The 21,241-nt window shown below is 52.3% G+C and overlaps 1 protein-coding gene across 2 annotated transcripts in view; it reads right to left on the minus strand.

The window, feature by feature from the left end:
- Nucleotides 1-21,241, minus strand: part of LOC101975228 (junctophilin-2) — a 61,897-nt gene that overhangs the window by 31,732 nt on the left and 8,924 nt on the right. The window contains exons 2-3 of one of the 2 annotated variants that reach the window (XM_078051837.1): nt 9,232-10,015; nt 4,683-7,359 (exon numbers count right to left, since the gene is read on the minus strand). In XM_078051837.1, the coding sequence (XP_077907963.1) occupies nt 7,341-7,359; nt 9,232-10,015 (803 nt within the window). In that variant the 3' untranslated portion in view covers nt 4,683-7,340. Of the gene's footprint in view, nt 1-4,682; nt 7,360-9,231; nt 10,016-21,241 lie in introns of those variants that run through there. The other variant, XM_078051836.1, reaches the window with a different exon arrangement.

Here is a 21,241-nt window from a genome sequence, read left to right on the forward strand (position 1 = left end):
CTGTGCCTAACTTGTAAATCAAACTTTCTCAGAGGTATGCGTGCACAGCAAAACGCAGTCTAAGGAAAGTACTGTCCGCGGTTCCACGCACCCACTGAAGGTCTTGGGAAGTCGCCCTGTGGAGAAGGGGACTTCTACATTTCCCATGTATGCCCATGGTGCTTGAATGTCCCTGACAGGATAAGTCGCCTGGTTGTCCCTTTAACCTGTTCTGTGAGTAGGATATGGGTCCTTGGATGCTCACTGCAGCCTCGTTGGTGATCAAGAAAAGATAAAATGGCTTAGTTTTTCCGCCCAGAGAGATTGGCTGAATAAATCATGGTGCCCTGAACTTTGGGATATTCTGTGACCACCAAAAAGAGTAAGGCAGACCCATGTGCATAAGATAAAAAGGCCTCGAGACACTGAGTCAAAAAGACAAGCTGCAGTTCTATTTATGAAAAACACAAAGAAGAAAAGGTCAGTGGGCAGATTCTTTAGGTGAGCTGTTAATAAAAGTCACTTGGAAAGCACAAACAGGGCAGAAGTAGGTCAGGGATTTTATTACTTTTTTTTTTATGATTTGGATCTTCCTTGAATCTTAACAAGGATGTTGCTTAGAACAGTGATAAAAGAGCAAAAGAAGAAAAGAGAGAGACAGAGAAATTCACCATTTCAAGTAGAAATTCACCATTTCAGTGTTGTGGCTAAACAACTGCATTTAGAATAGCAGCAAATAAAGCAAACTCTGGGGTCAGAATCAGCCCTCTCCCTTACCAGCTCTCGACTCTGGGCATGTTTCAAAAAATCCCTATGTGCATCAGTTAAAGGAGTTGACTCAACCTGACATATACCAAGTCCTCAATTAAAACCACACAATGCTAGCCATTATCCCCAGGCCTTCGTGTGGGGCTGAGGTTAACCGCAAGTGTTGCTGAGGCCCGGGGTCTCCTGACTCATGTCCCAGGGCTCCTGCTCCACTGACCTGTTTCTGCCTCAGTGACCTCCCCCTAGCAGAAGAAGTGGAAAGGGACTGGGGCGAGAAAACAAGGAAGCGAAGGATTCTTAGTCTCTGTCTCAACTCTTGACAATGTCCCGGGCAACCTGGGGTTCACCACTGTACGCCTCTGTGTGACTCCTCCCATGCCCTTCCCTGCCCCCGCCCATCCCACCCCCAATCTAAGGTGCATGTGCCAGGCAGAGTGCCACCTCATCCCTCTCCTTCCTTCAATAAAAAAAAAAATAAAACAATGAGAACAGAAGGAGGAGGATAATTTGATGCTTCTGGAACCCCCAAGCCCTGGTTAGCCTCCTGCTGATATCACCAGCCCCCTCCTCCCTCTCCAATGCCCTGCCACAGGTACAAGAGCAGCAAAAAGAACAAAAACACTGAGGAATAAATTTAACAGGAGAATAAAAATTGTACCCTGAAAACTACAAGACCTCACTAAAAGAAATTGAACTGAATCGTTCATAGATTGGAAGACTTAAAATTGTTCAAATCACAACAATTCCCAAACTGATCTACAGATTCAACTAAATCCCTACTAAAATCTCAATTGCCTCTCCCCACAACCCTTTGGCAGAAATTGACAATCTGATGCTAAAATATACGTAGAAATGCAAAAGACTGAAGATCTCCTAGATAATCCTGGAAAAGAACAAGGTCGGAGGATTCACACTTCCCAGCTTCAAAACTCAGTTCAAAGATGTAGTAACTGGCAGAAGGACAGATACAGAGATCAATGGAATGGAACCGAGATCCCGGAAATAAATCCTCACAGTTATGATGGATTGATTTTTGATGAGGTAGCCAAGAAAAAAAAAATGAGCGAAAGAATAGTCTTGTCAACAAGCAGTACAACTGCATATTCACCAGCAAAAGAATGAAATCAGACTCCACCCCACACTATATACAGATATCACCTCGAATCACAGGGTTCAACATAGAAGCCAAAACTATGAAATACTTAGAAAAAACTTACAGAAGAAGATTTTGGATTAAACAATATTTTTCTCAGACATGACAACAAAAGTATAGGTATCACAAGAAATATAGGTTAAACTGTACTTCATCAAATAAAAACTTTAGTACTTCAAAAGACACCATCAAGAAAGTACAAAGATAATCCACAGAATGAGAAAAGATAATTGCAAATCACATAGCTGATAAAGAGCCTTTGTATTCGTAATTGATAAAGAAGTCTTACAACTTGGTAACAAAAAAGACAACCCAATTTTAAGATGTGCAGAAGGTTTGAGTAGACACTTCTCCAAGAAGATAGATGAATGGCCAGTAAGTTCAAGGTAAGAAAGTCAACATGAGTCACTAGGGAATGCAAATCAAAACCACAAGGAGACGATTTCCCATTTGAACAAACCAGATATGAAATATATTAGATAAAAATTGAGAAAGCCGGGCTCAGTGGTGCACGCCTGTAATCCCAACAGCTCAAGAGGCTGAGGCAGGAGGATCGCTAGTTTAAAGACAGCCTCAGCAGCTTAGTGAGGCCTTAAGCAACTTATCAAGACCTTGTCTCAAAATAATTTTTAAAGGGCTGGGGATGTGGCTCAGTGGTAAAGAACCTCTGTGTTCAAAAAAAAAAAAAAATTGGTACCAAAAAAAATTTTTTTGAGAAAGAAATAATGTATATGGAATTATTGTTGATCTATTCGGTGGAATGATGGCTTTAGGATTATGTAGGAAATACCCTTATGTTTTAGAGGCGCATCTTAAAGTGCTTTGAGGTGAATTCTTTCATAATATCTAGAGTTTACTTTAGACTTGTTATAATTTGGAAATGAAATATTCCCTAAAAGCTCCTGTGTTAATGTTCAGAAGTGAAATGACTAGATTAAGATACTGTAACCTAATCAGTGGGTTAATCCATTTAATGGATTAATAATTTGAAAGGTCTACTGTACTAGGTAACTGTAGGCAGGTGGGGTGTAGCTGGAAAAGGTGGTCACTGGGGGTGTGCCCTTCGGGATCATATCCTGTCCCTGGTTCTGCCCCTCTCTCTCTGCTTCCTGGGTGCCACAGGTGACAGTGCTTCTCGTCAGGACTTCTGCCATGATGTACCACCTCACCACCAGCCCAGAGCAGCAGAGTCAGCAAACCATGGACTGAACCTCTGAAACCAGGAGCCCAAAATACATCTTCCTCCCTTTAAATTGTTCTGTTTCCTCTTCCAGCCTCTGTGTGAAGAGGAAACTAAGCCCCAGAGAGGTGCAAACTTGCCTGGGGTCACACAGCTTCCAAAAGGCTGAACCCAGACTCAACGCCGGGCATCTGATGCGTTAGCCCAGGTATTTCGGTCACAACAACGAAAACACAAAACTAACAAACACAAGACTATTTCAGGGAACATGTGAATAACTGTGATCCTGCAGGTGGGCATCTGCCACAACTAGGAAGTGGCAGGCCCTCCCCAGGGGACTGGAGGAGGCCAGGTCCCCGTGTCCTACCATCTCTAGCAAGTGACACACAGTCTGCACCCTCCTTATAAAACACAGGCCCCCTCCCTCGCCATAATATTTTAGTTGGTACTATCAGGCCCCTGCTCCTTCTCCTGCCCTGGAGACTGACCAGCCTTGCCACCAGGCCGGCCTATCTCCACTCTCCCCGCCCCTCCAGCACGCTCAGTGACTCACGGCTCCCAAAATACACTGCACACTTCCCGCCTCCCTGCCGCACACATCCTGGAGCCTCTACCTGGAAGGACCCTTCCCTCCTCCCTACTGAGGAGCCCCAACCAGAGGTGGCTGCTGCAGGGACTCTCCCCCACCATCTGGGGCGACAGGCTGCTCTTGGCTTTGGGACCCCACTTTCAGCTCCGTCCTCCCTTTATTCCACTACCGACTATTTCCAGTCCCTGTCTGTCGACACCATGGGGCTGTGAGTCCCTGGAGGGCGGTGGCCCTGATGATCCATCCACTCTGTGTGCCCAGGGCCTCAGCACAGGCCCCGCACTGAGCAAGGGCTAATCAGACCTGGTGACAGGAGACCCAGCAGAGGTCAGGAGGCAGAGAAGAACATTCCTTCCCGGCCCGCCTGACTTCAACTCCCAGCCCTGCCATGGTGTGGCCATGTGTGACTATTTTGAGACACTTAACCTGTCTGTGCCTCAGCTTCCATCTGTAAAATGGGAATCGTGAGACCTTCTTCATAGGACTATTGAAGGATGACATAATATAATAATATATTACTTAGACTGGCTCTCAGCAATAAGAACTGTATCAGCACTTCATAAATAAAAATTTTAAAAGCAGGCTCAAACACGGGCAATCACCAAGACCCTCCCTCGGACCTCATCCAGGGCCAAGCCCTCTTCCTGGGGAGGCCTGTGCTCCCGGTGTAGAAAGAAATGGGTGTAGACAGTGTGAAGTCACAGTTTGAATGGCATCAAATACATTTCGGGGGCATGGGGGTTGTGGGGATTGAACCCAGAGGTGCTTTACCACTGAGCCACATCCCCAGCCATTTTTAGTTTTTATTTTCAGACAGGGTCTCATTAAATTGCTTAGGGCCTCACTAAGTTGCTGAGGCTGGCTTTGAACTTGCGATCCTCCTGGCTCAGCCCTCAGAGCTGCTATTACAGGCAGGTGCTACCATGCCCTGCGGTTCCATTCTTCTTACTAGTCGAGGAGAAAGTCCTGCTCCAGTGACTACAGATCTTTCAAACCTCCAATCTCTTGCCAATGTCTCTTTTCAGCAAAAAAAAAAAAAAAAAGTACAGTCTTCAGACTCGGCGCAATCAGCCATCCACAGCATGGCCCTGGATTTGAATGGCGTTGTTCTGTTTTCAGAACTCCCCAGGATATTGGTTTTCTATTTACAAAGGTGATTAGAAAGCCCTCCTGTTTAATAAGCGTACTTAGGTAATCTTAAGTAAATTGATTAAAAGATGAAGATCCAGGAGGTAAGTTAATGGGGGGAGGGGGTGTGAATGTAACCAAAATTGGGAGTGTGGCTTGCAGGAGGTAAAAGTTTGGAAAACACTTTGTATGGACTGAGAGAAGAGGAGGAGGCTGTCCCCCAGGTGGCTTCAATCTCGGGGGGAGACTCCAAGTTCCTTGCAGAATGAGGCATGGTTCATAGTAACAGCCTCTACCTTCTTTTTGAAGAGGAAAATAAGCCCCAGAGAGGTGCAAACTTGCCTGAGGTCACACAGCTTCCAAAAGGCTGAACCCAGATTCAATGCCAGGCCGGCCAATGCCTTATCCCAAACTCTTGGCCACTCTGCCACCGGGCCTCCCACACACAAGAAAAATTCTGTCCCCAGCAACTTGTAAAGCCAACTCTAGCTCTGCACTCAACTTGGGAGCTCCCAGGGCCGGCCTGGGGAGGAGTTATAGGAGAGGAAGGGATGGTGGGGACAGAAGACCGAGCAGTTCAGTGACGTCACCCAGTACAAACCCTGAGACATTCCTAACGTTAGACCCTGGAGTAGCTGAGAACTCTCTAAGGATATCTCTCGCCAGCACCACAAGGGACACAACAAGAATACCAGCCAATGACAATAGCCCTTGACATTGATTGAGGGCTTCCTGCTTGCGGGCCCTGCACAGAGAGCTTCCCATGCAGCCTCTGCTTTGGCCCTAAGGACACTTCAAGGTCATTACCATTTTTCTCCTTTTAGAAATGAGGAAACTGAGGGCCTTGGGCTTAGCCATCTACTCTGCTCCTTCCAGAAAGAAGTCATTTAGCAGGGTGTTAGTGTGACAACCAGAACAGTTCAGGCACCTCTCCAAATGTCCCAGCTTTACTCCACAACCCAGGACCTTAAAAGGCATTACCAAAAGAGTCCTTCCTCGCAAAATCAGAAGGCAAGGATCCCGCTTCCCTCCACTACCTAGTAGCCGTGGCTACGTCTCTATCTCTTTCTGGGCCTCAGTTTCCCCACCTGGTCGGTGGTGGGGCTGGACTATCTCCAAGGACCTGAATGGATCTAGAGCAACACTGATCAATAAAAATGCAACGCAAGTCACGGGGGTAATGAAAATGTTTTTCTAGTAACCACATTAAAAAAAAAGCAAAAAGAAACAGATGAAATTAATTTCAATAATATATCTTCTCTAATTCAATATGTCTAGAGTATAATCATTTCAGCATATTCATAGGATTACATTCTTTTCATACTAAATCTTGGAAATCCAGTGTGCATCTCACACTCAGAGTGTCTCAACTGGAACCAGCCACATTTCCAGTACTCCACAGACACAGGTGGCCCGCGGCTGGGACACTGGAAGATGCAGGTCTAGAATCTTTTTCCATCTCTGGTCCATTTCAAGGATGAGATGTGACTATTTGCTCCCTTCTCCTGGGAAAAGTGTCCTGACTGTAGACTGAGCTGGACACACAAGCCCAGGGCCAAGCCCAGAGGCCAGGATGGAGAGAATCCCAGGCCCAGCCGGCTCCAGGAGGCTGCTGGGGAGTTTCCTGTCTCTCTGTGGCCAAGTCACTCACCCAAGCCCCAGGGAAGGGGAGGAGGCACAACCCTGCATTTCCTCTTCACCAAAGACTCCCTTAACTGGGCCACCAACACACACACACAGGACATCAGCCCCAGGGCACAGGGACTGGTTATTCACACACAGGAGGACTGCAGACCCTCCCTGCCCACCGCTCACAGCGGCTCCCAGTGCAAGAGCCTGTTCACTCACTCCAAAGGCTCTGGTGGCCCCAGCAACCTTCTGAGCAGGGAGAGCTCAACACCTCCACATTCGAGGGTGCGGGCATGGGCAGGAAGGAGAGGGAAGGCCCGGGAAGTAAGGGGGCAGAGAGGGCAAGATGTTGCCCCCATAGAAATAGGAAGGGGAATCCCTCCCTCTTTCCAGCCTTCTATTTCCTGGCCTTAACATCAAACACAGGAGATCTTAACAATGGTGGCTTTCCTGCTGGCTGCTCAGCGCTGGGCATGTCCCAGGCATCAGCTCGTTTCCTCCTCCTAATTATCTATCATATGGGGAAAGAGGACCCCAGCAACAGAGTGGCGAATCAACTTGGGCAGGATCACACAGCTGGTCAGTAGAAGAGTCAGCACGCTCTTCTGAATCCAGAGACAAAACTCTTTCCTGTTCCTCTCTCCCATGTCTCAGGGTCCAGGACAATCCTGGCTTCTACCTGTCATAAGCATTATCTGTCGATAAATTCACTGAATGATGACGGTGACTAGAAATCCTAACTGAACGGCGTTTGGTCCAGCACCGTAGTGGATACTCTGAAGTACCATCCAGATTCCCCTTGAAGACTGAAGGGCGAAGACGGGCATGGTAGCCACACCTGTAATCCCAGCAGCTCGGGAGGCTGAGTCAGGAGGATCACGAGTTCAAAGCCAGCCTCAGCAATGGCCAGGCACTCAGCAACTCAGTGAGACACTGTCTCGAAATATAATACAAAATAGGGCTGGAGATACGGCTCAGTAGTTGAGTGCCCCTGAGTTCAGTCCTCAGGACCAAAAAAAAAAAAAAAAAGATTGAGGAGTGATTTCTCCCATCCCAGCTTCTCAGAGAACTGTCAGCTGTCCATCCTCGCTAATACGATCTTGGCTCAAGAAAGCTGTCCAGACCTAGTCTTGCTCTTTTTTATTTGAGGATCACCTGCATCAGTGCTAAGGGTGTGACCTCCCAGCTCCGTCACCCCAACATGGGACATCTTTGAAGGTCATCTCCACTGCAGAGCACCCCCTGTGGTTGGACAGGCCTTTGTGGAGATCTTATCACTGCCCAGGGTCTCCCTCTACCCTATTCTACTTCCTTCCATCCCCCATCGTGCCCACTCATCTTCATCTCAGAGTCCACTTCCAGAGAACTCGCCCACGACAGGACTGAGAACTACTGGGCTTCACTACCTGCAGCTCACTCCAAAGTACCTAAGTGGGCAGCAGGAGGAAAGAGGAGCAATCCAGGCAGAGAAAGCAGCATGAACACAAGCCCTTCAGCAGGAGGGACTGGAAAATATTAACAAAAGACCCCAGTGACCAGCACCAGGGGGAAAAGCCCAGGCCCAGGAGGAGAATGGTAGAAAATGACACTGGATAGGAGGGTGGAGCCAGGTGACAGAAGGCCACTCTCTAACTGGTTGATTTTGGAGAAGTCACCTTCTAAATGAGCTTTCTGACCTCACTGAGCTCACCTGTAAAACAGCAATAAAATAGTATCTCTCTTATAAGGTTGTTAAGAGGACTGAAGGAGTCAATATTTGTAAATCACTTAAAATAGCCATCACATAGTAGGTGCCATCAATGCCTGGAGACAACATTAAAAGATAATCTGAAGTAGAAGGAGAAGATGTAGAGGAATTTGAATGTAAATAGGGTGGGTGCTCAGGGATGGCAGACAGGGTGGGTGGGTGGGTGGGTGCGTGGTTGGGTGGATGGCTGGGTGAACATGGGTGAGTGGGTGGAAGTATAATGGATTGTTGGATGGAAACATGGTGAAGGAGGTGGGTGACTGGCTGATGGCAAGGTGGCTGGGTGAGGGGGTAGGAGGGGTGCTATTTCAGTGGATGGAAGTGCAATGGGGATGAATGGGAGTAGTTGGGTGAATGCAGGTGGTTGGTGAATCAACCCATGGTTGGATGTTAGGCTGGGTGGCTCAGAGCAACTGAGTGAATGTGGGTGACAGGTGGATGAGGGACAGATACAGGGCTGCATGGAGGTCTGGGCAGTTGCATGGGTGGTTGGGTAGATAAATGGGTGGAGAACTGAATTGCTGGATGAGTAAAAGGAGAGACAGTTGGATGGATGAGGGAAGATGAGTAAAGGGTTGCCAGGTGGTGGTTCAGGTGAAGGTTAGAGAGGTCCAGTGGCTGGAGGTAGATGGGTGGATGGAAGGGTTAGGTAGACAGAGGGGTTGCTCAGGTGGGTGTTAAAGAAGGTACAATGAATGAAGGGCTTGGATGAATGTCTGGATGGTTGACTGTCAGTGTGGGTGCATGGATGGTTGAGTGGGGAGATGGTGGGTATTAGAAAGGCTGGGTGAATGTAAGAGTTAAATCAGCCAGGGTGTGGGTGATTGCAGAAGCTTGGGGGATGTATGAGAGTATGGATGGGCGGGGCAGGATGGATAGATGGTTGACGGGACAGAAGACCTACGGCAGGTGACACCAGCTACTAGAACCCCTCCAATTAACCTCATAAAGTTCATGAGGGAATCCCTTATGGTAAAGAAGCAGAAACAGGCTTGGAGACCGCCTGCTAAGCTGGCCTGCTCCAGGACCCATCCCAACAAGACCCCAGCCAGGCCTACCTGGAGGCGGCGATCTCCGCCTTCTGGCGCGCGATGGCGGCAGCACGCTGGGCACCCTCCACACTGTGCTCCACCTTCTGGCGGACCTTGTTGCTCTTGAGCGGCAGCACGCGGCGCTTGGTGCCCTTGACCAGCACGTTGTGGCGATACTTGCCCTCCTCGCGGTGGCCGTCGGGCAGCGTGGTGCAGCCGTAGCCGTGGCGCAGGTTGTCCAGCCACTCGCCCTCGTAGCGCAGGCCACTGGAGCGCTCGCTCACGCCGAAGCCCGAGCGCTTGTCATTCTTCCACTCGCCCATGTACGTCTCGGTGGTGGTGGCGTCGATGTCCGCCTCAAAAGGCGCAGCGTCGTCGGCGCCCTCAGCGCCCTCGCCCAGGCTGGCAGTGGAGGCTGCGTCGCTGGCCCCGGAGCTCAGGTCGCTCTTCAGGAAGCTGACGCGACTGCGCTGGCTGCCCAGGGACGTGCGTGACTCCGTGCGCCGCAGCTTGCCCAGCAGCGCGCCCCGCTGGAAGAGGCCACCCCGGGGCGCGCGCGCCGCCTCGCCGCTGGCCAGCAGGCTGAGCGCGAAGCCACCACGGGGGATGGCCGGCGAGGGCAGCGTCGGGCCATCGGAGGCTGGTGAGGTGGGCGAGTCCGGGGCCACTGTGCCATTGCTGTGCTCGCTGCGCAGAGATGACAGCGACGTGCGCAGCGGCGAGCGCACCACCACGGCCATCCCGTAGGGCACGCTCTGACGCACCCCATAGCCATGGCGCATGCCGTTGGTAAACTGGCCTTGGTAAGTCCCTGTGGGCGAGGAGAGCTCACATCAGTACGTGACACAATGCGCCCTGCGCATGCACAGTGTCTGGGTGTGCAAGGACCAGGACTGGGCAAGGCGGGTGGCTCTGAGTGGGGAGCTCGGCCATCTGAGGGGCAATCAGTGCAAGTTACCGAATGTGAGGTTGTAAGTGGGCCAGCAAGAGGGTCTGCCCAATGGTGTATTTCTGATGGTGGGAGCATGGCAAGTTCACAGACGTGCAAGAAGGGCAAGTTGTGTGGGTCAGGGTGTCATTGTGTTGTGTGTGCAATTGAGGCCCTGAGAATGGGTGAGATTCTAGGAGTGTGCATTCACGCAGAGGGAACAAGCCAGAAGGAATTTGCAGGGTGGTGTGAATATTTCCATTGGCGGGAACATGCTAAGGTCACAAGTTTCCAAGACAGGGGGAGGTGTGTGGGACGTTTAAGCAGACAGGTGAGGCTCTGATGATGTGAATTTGAATGAGTGTGCACAAATTTTTGATCACACACTGGAGAATGTGCAAGAGCACTGATGTGCAGAACAGTGGGTTTGTGCGATAGCATGACTGCATTTGTGGGAGTGTGCAAGGCAGTGTGCACAGAGTGAGATCATGTGAGTGAGACAGGATGGGATATGACATTAGGTTAGGAGAGCATGGGAGGTCTTCACGCAAGGAAAGGCAGAGTCAAGTGAGAGGGCAAGACCATTGGAGGTCAAAAAGCACAGTGTTGAGGCTGGGCACCGTGGCTCACGCCAGTAATCCCAGTGGCTCAGGAGGCTGAGGCAGGAGGAACGGGAGTTCAAAGCCAGCCTCCGCAAGAGCAAGGTACTAAGCAATTCAGTGAGATCCTGTCTCTAATAAAAACACAAAATTGGGCTGGGGATGTGGCTCAGTGGTAGGCAAGTGCCCCTGAGTTCAATCCCTGGTACAAAAAAAAAAATTAATAAAAGCACCAAATTTGGTGACTAGTCAAGTCTTCTTGGTAACAAGGCAAATGCACATGCACAGCCAACCTAGCATCCAAGGTCATGTGCAAATTCAAGGTCATGAAAAATAGGACAAGTTTAGTAGTGTGAATGTTAGAAAGCATAATATTTTGAATATGCATTTGTGCAAGATTAAGTGTGCAAGAGAGTTTTGTGGAGTTGGGTGCCCTGGCATACACCAGTAATCCCAGTGACTTGGGAGGCTGAGGCAGGAGGTTTGTAAATTCAAGACCAGCTTCAGTTACTTAGCAGGACCCTCAGCAATTTAGACCCTGTCTCAGAAACCAAAAATAAAAAGCAGCGGGGGACATGGCTCAGTGGTAATGCCCCTAGGTTAAATCCCCAGTATCAAAAAAAAAAAAGTACTTTTGTGGAAACACGTGTTAGTGTTTTCTACTTTATGAGATCACGTGTGTGGAGCAGTGTGTTCACAGTGGGGTCCTATGGAGGTGACGTTAAGGACATGTATGAGGTTCTGAGTGTGCAAGGCCATCTGAGGGTCACAGCACAAGGCAATGTGAGGCTAGAGGCTGAGAGTGTGCGGCTGTGGGCACCAGTGAAACTGAGACGGCAGAGGACCACCTGAGCAGGAGAGCGACGTGTCCACGGAGACGTCAGCAGACACGGCCCTGCGTGGACAGAGTGTATGAGCTAGGGGCCACCAGGAACCGGACAGTGAGGTTAGTTGGGGGCTGCTCGAGTCTTCCATGAGCAGAGGCAACAGAGAGAGGAGCACAGGCTCCAAGCACTGCCTCTGTCCTGTCTAGCTGTGTGACCCTGGGCAACTGACTGCAACTCTCTGTGCCTCAGCTTCCTTGTCTGTCAGAGATAAGAATTACCTCTTACTGAAGCATTGCTTAAGGTTTAAATGAGTTAATACCTCTGAAAAACTGAAAGAAGACTGATTCTGCAAAGCTGGACTAGTGTCGGCGGTCACCTAAGCTGTAGAGACAAGCTGACACAAAGTGGCCAAAGTGACTTCACACCACACCTGCATCCTACTGTGAGGTTCTCCCCAAATTCCATCCCCAACCGTGTCCCTCCTCCCTGGATGCCATATGTGTCCTGCTGAGCCCCCCATACACATTCCTGACTTCTTCCCCACCCCTCTGCCTCTCCAGATGTCAGCCTGCAAGGGAATGTCCCCTAGATGTTACACAGCTGCCTCCAGCTCATCACCACCTGCACACAAGGCCTGTGCCACGCGCTGTCTTCGTCTCCCACGGTGGCACTGGTACCCGGACGGTCTCCATTTAAAACCACAGTCTGGCTGCCCGCCCCCCCCCCACTTGCCCCGCTCCCTGGTCCACATTTTTCTTTCCCCCCAGTATTTACTGATGTACCATAGGATTTGTTTATTACCTTCTCTGTTTTTCTTCCCCAGCTAGACTGGAAGCTCGGTGAGGGCAGGGACTTTTCTGCTTTGTTCTCTGGGTATCTCCAGAACCTGGAACAGTGCCTGAAACCTAGAGGCGCCCCCTTGTCCGGCGGACCTGTCTGCAAACTCCATCAGGCCGCGTGACCTCGGCAGCGCCTTCCTTTCCCTGGGCCTCATTGCCCCCCCAGTTGAGTGGCTTGGACCTGAGATGCTGGGCTCATTTCCAGGACAAGCTGCTGGTCCGAGGCGTGACGCAACTTAACCCAGGAGGCAGGATCCAAACTCAAGTCTACCTTCCGCAGAGGCTCGCTGTTGGAGCCTGTGGCTGTCAATCCTGGTGCCCATTTGAAGCACCAGGAAACTTTTAGAAAACCAACTGATCCCGGGGCTTTACCAGTGGAAATCCAGCTCTAATCTGATGGGAAGAGTCCTTAGGGTCCCAGCTCCTCTGCCCAGCAGGCAGGAGCAGCTAGGGCTGAGACACCTCAGTCCTCCCCTCCCCTCCAGCCACAGAAAACCACGGCCACAGTCACAGACTCTCAGCTTTACCCAGGCCAGAGAGAAACTGGTGAGAGACAGAGAGGAGAGCACGGATGGGATCTCAAGACGAAGGTGTAAATATGACCTCTGTTTCTTAGATGGATGTGCAGAGAGGTTGTGTGACTTATCCCAAGTCACACAGCAAGAAAGCAAAAGTGGGATTTGAACTCAGGTCGGACTCAGGCCGAGGAAGTGGGAGACAGTGGTTGTGTGGCGGGCGCCATGAGCAGAGAGATGAGAGATTGGGGCGATGGACAGAGAGAGAATTAGGCGGCACTTCCCAAACTCATTCCCACATGAGCCACTGGACAGGAGGCAGAGGGACACCAGTACGTGAGCCTCTAAGCTGGGGAAGTTCTGCTCGTTCCTTCTTCAGATTCTCAACTTCCTCATCTGAAAAAATGGGAAACGAATACCCACCTTCCCAGGTTTCCTTGAAGACTGAATGGAAAGCCCAGCGCCCCGGGATACGAGGTGAGCTGTTATGCCACCACACAACAGAGTGCCACTCGTCCAGCGAGGGAGGTGACCCGTGCGCTCAGCAGGAGCGGACCTCGAAGCCAGGCCACGCAAGGGAGCCAGAGACCCAACAGCACCAAGGGTTTGGTTCCAGTGACGTGAACGTCTGGAAGAACTGAGCAGAGTGGCAAAGCGGGTCTGTGGTTGCCCAAGCTGGGGGAGGGGAGGGGTCGGCTGCAAGGGGCACAGGAAACCGCAGAGGACGGTGTCACCACGGTGACAGTGCTGGTGTCTGCACAGGTGTGCGTGTTTGCCAAGACCGACCACTTAAATCATGCCTCTGTACAGCTGATTCTTGATAATGTAGATAGGTAGATGAAAGGGAAGGAGAGAGAAGGAAAGAGAGAAAGGAAGGAAAACAAACTTTTACTAAAGCAAAATACACAGATAGATAGTATTCTGGAACTATCTATCAGGACATCTTACAGCCCTACTTTCCAAGTGGATCTAGAATCTGGGTACTTGTCAGTCCTCTTGGACTAGGTGATGAGCGGAGCCCCTGTTGTCTCTCACCTGGACTTCAGCAGGAGGCCACACTGGTCTCCGGCTCCTGCCCTTGCCCCCTCTACCTAACCAACACAGCAGTCAGAGGGATCTGTTCAAATATGCAGCAAATCAGATCACACCGCTCTGCCCCTTCTCACTCAGAAGAAAAGCTGAAGTCCCTAGCGACCCACAAGACTCTACCTAATCTCATCCCCATAACCCTCTGTTCTCAACTCCTCCCATTCTTCCCTTTCCCTAACTCTAGTCACAGAGGCCTCTTGCCCACCCTCCCCCATGTAGGTCCTGCCTCAGGACCTTTGCAGCTGCCAGTCCCTCTGCCTGGAATGCTCTTATATATATATGTATCTGCATGGCTCACCACCTGCCATAGTCAAAGCTTTATTTATCTCGTCAATGAAGTTCCCCCCATCACACTATTTAAAACCATGACCCCCAATGTCTTTTGTCTCCTTCTTTGCTGTGCTCTTACAGCATATCTGAAATGACATCTTGCTTTTCCCCTTTCTCCGTCACTGGCATGAGTACCCCTAGCGCCTGGAACATGCCCATGGGGCCTGGTACAGGAACAGCAGGCTCCCGCCCATCCCACTCTCTCCCTGCCTCTTCCATCTGAAAGTGGCCCTGTGAAGGTGCCTGGCGGGGGGTCCAAGGGTCCACGTAACAGAAGAGGGAAGCCTAAGGCCCAGCGGGGATGAAGGGCCGGCCCAAGATGACCAGTCAAGGTGCCAGAGCCCGCGCCCACCTGCCGGCCTGGCTCTGCCCATCCCGCTGCTGCTCAGAAGGAAGAAGAGAAGAGAAGGGGACGTGAAGCCGGCAGCAGAGGAGGGGACCTGGGAGGACCTGGGAGGCAGCGCTCGCTGGGTTGGATGGAGGTTTGTGCCGTCAGATGGACCAACCTCCTGGGCAGGTGTGGGCTGGGCTGACGTGGCCGCTTTAAGCCCAGGAAAACCTGAGGTTGCAGCAGAGGGCCGCGTGGGCCCCCAGGGGAGGAGGAACAGCAGGCTCTATTAGGAAACCTGGAAGCAAGAGGCAGGAGGCACCGACACCCAGGGGAGGCCTGAGAGCGGGGCCTGGGGAAGGGAAAGAAGCCAAGTGCAGGGCCGCCTCCCGAAGCCTCTGTCTAAGACAGTTCTCCCTGGGGATCGGAGAGCACATGGGAAGGCGGAGAGAAGAGAGAGCCTGTCCACAGTATCTGGGAAGGGCCCTCTGTGCAAGGAGTGTCTGCTCCCACAGCTGCTGGGTGGCCCCTCACTTGGTCTTGTTGCCCCTTCAGGGCATCCTGATGTCCTCAAAAGAAGGACTAAGATCCCTAGCAGCTCATACAGCCTGGTACACCTCTCCTTTCTGGTCCTGAGCTGTTCTCTGGCCTTAATGACTGACTTCCGAGCCTCAGGACCTTTGCACACGCTTTCTGCTTTTCTTGGCGCACTCTTCTTCTCCGTCTTCCCCTTGCCGACTTTGATTGACAGTTCAAGCTTCAATTTAAACTTCACTCCATCCAGGGAGATTTCTCAAACCCCTCCCCCAAGTTCTGCCAGAAATGGCCACATGCTATCACATCTCCTTATCAGCACTTTCCAGGTGCTGCTGAGTCATGATTATGATTCTGAATTCACTGTGAGGCTTTCCTTCCTGTCTTTGGCTTCCAAGAGGGAGGCTTCTTTCTGTCATGGCCCCAGCATCTAGCACGGCTCCCAAAGCCAAGGAAGCCCTCAGAAAGCGTCTGATGATGGTTGCAACTGTCTTTTCCCCGGGTGACACCTTTGTCATCTCTTCTCCCTCATGACTCAGCTCAGCAGTGGGGGGCAGTGGCTGCCAGGGGGGTCAGCAGTAGGTCCAGCATGGCAGGTTCAGTCCTGTCCCCGAGATGGGGCTCTTGAACATGGCCTCCGTGCAGGGACTTTTCCGGTATATTTCAGAACACTGTGCATTTGAGCCCTAACCCTGACCTTGAACGCTCCTGGGTGACAGTATGTGCATCCTTGCATCTGACAGGCATTTGCTGTGGACCCTGCGTTCCGTAGGCCAGGTACTGGGGAGACCACGGTGAACCGAATGGGCGTGGTCTCTGCTCCCGAGGGGTCTGGAATCCAGTGCCGGTGAGACTGAAGTTACCCGTCGCACCTGCACGCACACACCTGGCCGCCACACGGTGGCCCAGATGAGAGGTGGCGAGGGGTAGGGAGAGGTGGCTGACGGCCGAGGAAGTGAACGAACTCCACGGGAGGCAGCCGGTGCCCAGGGAGGGCTCCCTGAAGACTCGGTTTTGTTTCTTTCTCTTCTCCGTCTTCATTTTGGAGCTGGGGAGGAGCCCAGGCCCTGTGCCTGCCAGCCGCACCCCCAGCCCCCAAAGGCTGACTTTTGGCAGGTCAGAGTCTTTGCTCAGAAAAGCTGGCCCAGAAAGGATTAACTGTAAAGATGAGAAGAAGCCAGGAGGACGGGGGACTCGGAGGGACAGGAGGTGACCAGTCCAACTGGCCACCTGGGCGGCGCGGGGCTGGCGGGAAGGCGCTCGGGGCCCAGGAGGCCTGAGTTATTCTGCAGCCTCCACTCAGGGGGGGGCTTCAGAGCTTCTGCCCTTGGCGGGAAGGAAATATTGAACTCTGTCCATCTGTCTCCGTATCCCCAAACGCAGGGTCTATCCACAAGATCCCCTTCCTGGCCCGAAAGGGAAATGTACTGATCTGGAGATGGGAGGGTTTTGAAGCACAGCCTTGCTTTGAATTTGGTTGGCGTCCTCCAGGCGTCCACTGTGACTAAAGGCGTGGTCCCCCAGGGTGGGACCCTGTTGGGACAGAGTGGAGACTTTGAGGGGTGGAGGTCCTTAGGTCATCGGGGACATGCCCCTAGGAAGGGACTCTGGGACCCCAGTCTGACTTCTGTTTGGCAACGTAAGCTCTTACACACACACACACACACCTCTGTCCTGCCTTCATGTGCTACCCTCTGCTGTCCTCCCTAAAGGCCAAATCAATGTCCTCCGTCTGCCTGATCTTGGACTTTGAGCCTCTGAAACTGCAAGCTAAATAAACCTTTTTTTTTTTTTCCTTGTAAGTAGCCTGTCGAGGATTTTGTTATAGTGCTGAAAAGCTGACTAATAGGACCAGGATGCAGCTCAGTGGTAGAGAACCTGCCCAGAAAGCCGAAGGTCTGGGTTCCATCCCTAGCACTCCCAAAAGTGCCAATGAACACAAGCATCTCCATGATTCCAGTGTGCAGCCTGGGTTGAGAGCCGTGAAACCTCTCCTGTGGCCTCCAGTTAAGCCGCCTGCTCCATTCCTGTTCTAAACTGTGCCAGGGATTCCCTTCACACACGGATGCTCCCGCGGGTAGACCAGGTGAAATACCGACTTCATATCTCTCAAGAAAAATCTCAATAATTATATATTGATTAGACACAGAAATGGTAGTATTTTGGATAACCGTCCCAATAACATGTATCATTAAAATTAATGTCACCATTTTAGATGTGACTACTGGAAAGATGTAAATCACACACAGAGCTCACGGTAGGTTTCTGTTGAAAAGTTCTGGTTTCCATCATTTGGAGTTGGAGTCCCCAGTGACCTGCAGAGATCAATGCCATCACTTTAATTTTAGAAATGGAAAAAACAGATGTCAGAATTTAAAGGACCTTCTCCTGATGGCATGGTGTGGCCGTCATAGGCCACCATAGGCAAGTGTCCCTGACCAGCACTGGCCCCACTGAAAATCGGAGAATCTCCCTTCCAAATTAAAGATCGGTACATTCTCCGCCAAACCCTGTCTCCAAGCAGGTGGGGTCAGGTCAGAGGCCGGCGAAGGCCGGAAGACCTAGAACCCACCAGGGACAGGGAGGAGACCTAGGGACAGACCTGGGACTCTGCTTCCTGCTGCAGAATGGCCACGGAACACCCCCACCTGGCCAGGGACACCTTCCTGTCTCCAGGACACTGTCTGAGGTTGGATGGTCACTGTCCCTGGGGGCTGGCCAGAGCTGGAGAGAAGGGCACTAGGACAAGCTCCTTCCAGGGTCCCCACTGCTCTGGAGTCCAGAGGACCTGGCTGGCCAGTGCCTCCGTGAGCTGTTCCAGGTCACCTTCCAGCCTCATGCCCACGCCCTGACTGCCCGCCCTCAGCGCTACCTCCTGGGAGGCCGTGTCCCTTCTTGGCTTCCCCTTTGTGTCTCGTCTGATCCTTCTCCAGGGTCCTCCCACGCAGCACCAGAAGTGAGCACAAGACCTTAGGACCACCCACGGAAGGGTCCCCATCAACAGATACAGACAGGGTTCAAGATGGAGCCTGGCAGAAGTAAGCACCAGAGAGCCCAGGGGACACCAAGGTCAGCTCAGGCACGGACGTTGTCCTGAGCATTCGTGCCCATGCCAGAGACCCATCTAGACGTTTCCATGTGCAGGGGCCCAGGTAGTCTCGGCTCTGACCCATCTTTATAAAGATCATGGACCCAGCCTCCCAGAGAAGCCACTCAGGGCTCACCTATCCTTGGGGACAGCAAGAGTGACGGAAATGGTGCAGGCTCTGGAGACAGAGAGACCTGCTCAGTAGCCTGTGGATTGGTCCATGATCCTTGATCTCTTCCCCACCCCCCACCCCCACCCCTTCTGGTCCCAGCCACATCCGGTCCCTCTGGTTGACTACAGCAGTCCCCCCTGGTCCCCACCTCGGTTGACCTACTGCTGCTGTTGGCCGCCAGCATCGTCTTTTTAAGACGCAGATCTCCACAGGTACCTTCTCTTAGGCTCCTGTGATGGCCTCCATGCCCTGCCTTGGGCCAGGATCCCTAGAGAATCCTCATATTCTGAGCCCTAGATGGCACATGGGGGCGGTGGGGGGGGGGGATGTCCTGGGAAGAACACGAATCAGGAAGGAAACCGGGGTCCCGGGTCTGCAGCAGAAGGGGGTGGACATGACCACAGAGGCCGCCACTGATCTTGTGGGGTCTTGGGAGCTGGTGTGGCCCTCAGCATCGTCCAATCAGAGCAGGGGACCAGGCCGCTGCCCTGGACGGGAAGCAACGCCCAGCTGGGCGCCAGCACAGGCTTCTGGCAGTTGGGGGAATGAGGGCCCCACCTGAGGGGTGCTCAAGGGCGTCCCCAGCATCATAAGGAGGAAGTCCAAAAGGCTCAGTGTGGCTCGCACAGCCTCGGGAGCTGGGCTCTGCCCACATTCCCAGCCTCCGCGTCCCTCCCGCAGGCAGTCTCTGCGCCGATCTTTTCTGGAACACAATGTGCTCTGATCCACCCCGAAGCCCTGGCACTGGCCGGTCCTCTGCCTACCACCGCAGGGTGTCCCTGGCACCCCGTTAACCCCTGCGCATCCTGCAGGTCTCAGCTCAAACGTGGGTGCCCGGAGGAAGCCTTTCCTGATGTCCCGGGCCAGCCCCGTCCTCCCATCGCCACGTCCCGGCTCTTCTACCTTCCCTTTCAATGACACGTCACATCTGTGATGAAGTCACTCCTAGCTGCACGGCCCTGCCGCTCGAATTCATGCTCCTGCACACCAGGGCCATTCCAGGCAAACCCAGAAGGTTGCTCACCCTGAATTTGGGTGAGAAGGGCATTCCACATTAGCACGCTATTGGGTGCATGCTGGCAACCTGCTCTTCAGGAAAAACAAACAATCCTTGGTTTGTAGCGTGAGCCAATTTCCACCGAGAGAATGCTCCACCCCGGCTGGTCCAGATGCTGAGGGTGGAACGGTGAAAAACTCATGAAAATTCAACAGTGGGTTTTCATGAGCCAACAGGAGATGGCCCCGGTACCCTGTATTTAGACAGGACTCTTATGTTCCTAGTATTTGTGAATGTGCTACACAGTCATGACACCCCGACTCTGGTAGATGTGATACTCTCTCAGTCCTACGGACACAGCTAGAGTGGAGCTTGGAGACCAAATAGTCCACAATAATAAATAATCGGTCACATGGGCCACCTCTTCCCTACCCTGTGTCCACAACAGACATTGCTGACCAATCATGATTCTGAATCCTAATGTGGCCTGGCAGTCTCCCCTCAGCACATCTCCAGGTAGCCACAGCCAACAGGTCAGTGCTGCCCATGAGAGAAAATTCACTTACCTTTAAGGGTAAGTAGGGTCCAGCCCCCTCCTAATGCAGAGGAGAACTTTAGGCTCAGAGAGGTAGAGGGACCTGCCCAAGGTCACACAGCAAGGCTGTAGCTCAGCTGGGACTAGGGAACAGATTCACTTCCTCTTTCCATCCAGCTCTACCTTAAAAAACGGAGTGTCCCGGAGTAGAGTGGAACAAGGAGGGAGGACCATGTTGGATTCTGGGCCTAGATTTTGGGAAACTCCCCAAACTCGTTTTTCGTGCTTTGAGGGCCTCTTATCATGTCTGTGTACAGGCACTGTTTCTGTGTTGGGGAGGGAGCACTTTTTAAAAATCACAAAAGTCACATATGCTCATTGCAAAAAATTTCAAACAGATGAGAAAATAAAACAAAAGCCCTCCACAGATCTCCCAGGGGTAGCCACTGTTGAGAACTTGGGTCCCTCCAGGCCTTCCACTCATCAGGGGAAGAGATACAACAAGGAGGCTGAAAGGACAGCCAGCCACAGCTCTGCCACTCACCACTAGCACATAGTAGGCACTCAATTAACCGTCCTCCAACAGCTTCTGTTCACTTAAAGTGCCTCGGATGCCTCCCGCCTCTGCCCTACTCACCGCAGGGCTCAGCTGATGTAAGGCGCCCTGCGGTGAGTGTTTGATTCCGTTTCCTTGTAACAATCCCAGCCCTCGCTCTCTGGCTCGCCCTCCAGGCTGGCACCAAAGTCCCTTGCCATGGCTTCCAAATGCTGCCGTCCATCAAAGCCCCGCAGTGTCTGGTTTCCTGGGATCACTGACTGACAACCCAAAGCCGAGGGGCTGGCAGCGTCGGTGACAGCAGACTTGGGTTGCAGCGGGTGGATGACAAGTCCCCTTTAGCCTGCAGGCTCCGCCACCCCCACTCCATGAGGCTGCTGCCCCGATGACACTCCAAAGCTCACACAAGAAACAGGGGATTCACCTCGCTGACAGCCGGGGGCAGGGGCCTGTGGGAGCCCCTTTGCCAGGTCCTGGGTCAGCGAGGCCCGAGGGCCCTGGAAACCAGAACTGACTGGATGTGGGGGAGGCAAAGGGGTCAAGGGGGAGCGTGGAGGTTCGGAAGGAGGCCCCCGGCCCAGGCGCAGACGCCCCGCACCCACGGTGTCCAGTGCCAACCCCAGGACTTCCCTCCTCGAACCCACACCCGGTCTCAGCTCAGAGCATCCCCGTTCTTCTGTGTTTAGGCAAAAACCTGAAA

This window comes from Ictidomys tridecemlineatus, chromosome 5, assembly GCF_052094955.1.
Source record: "Ictidomys tridecemlineatus isolate mIctTri1 chromosome 5, mIctTri1.hap1, whole genome shotgun sequence".
Classification (NCBI taxonomy): domain Eukaryota; kingdom Metazoa; phylum Chordata; class Mammalia; order Rodentia; family Sciuridae; genus Ictidomys; species Ictidomys tridecemlineatus.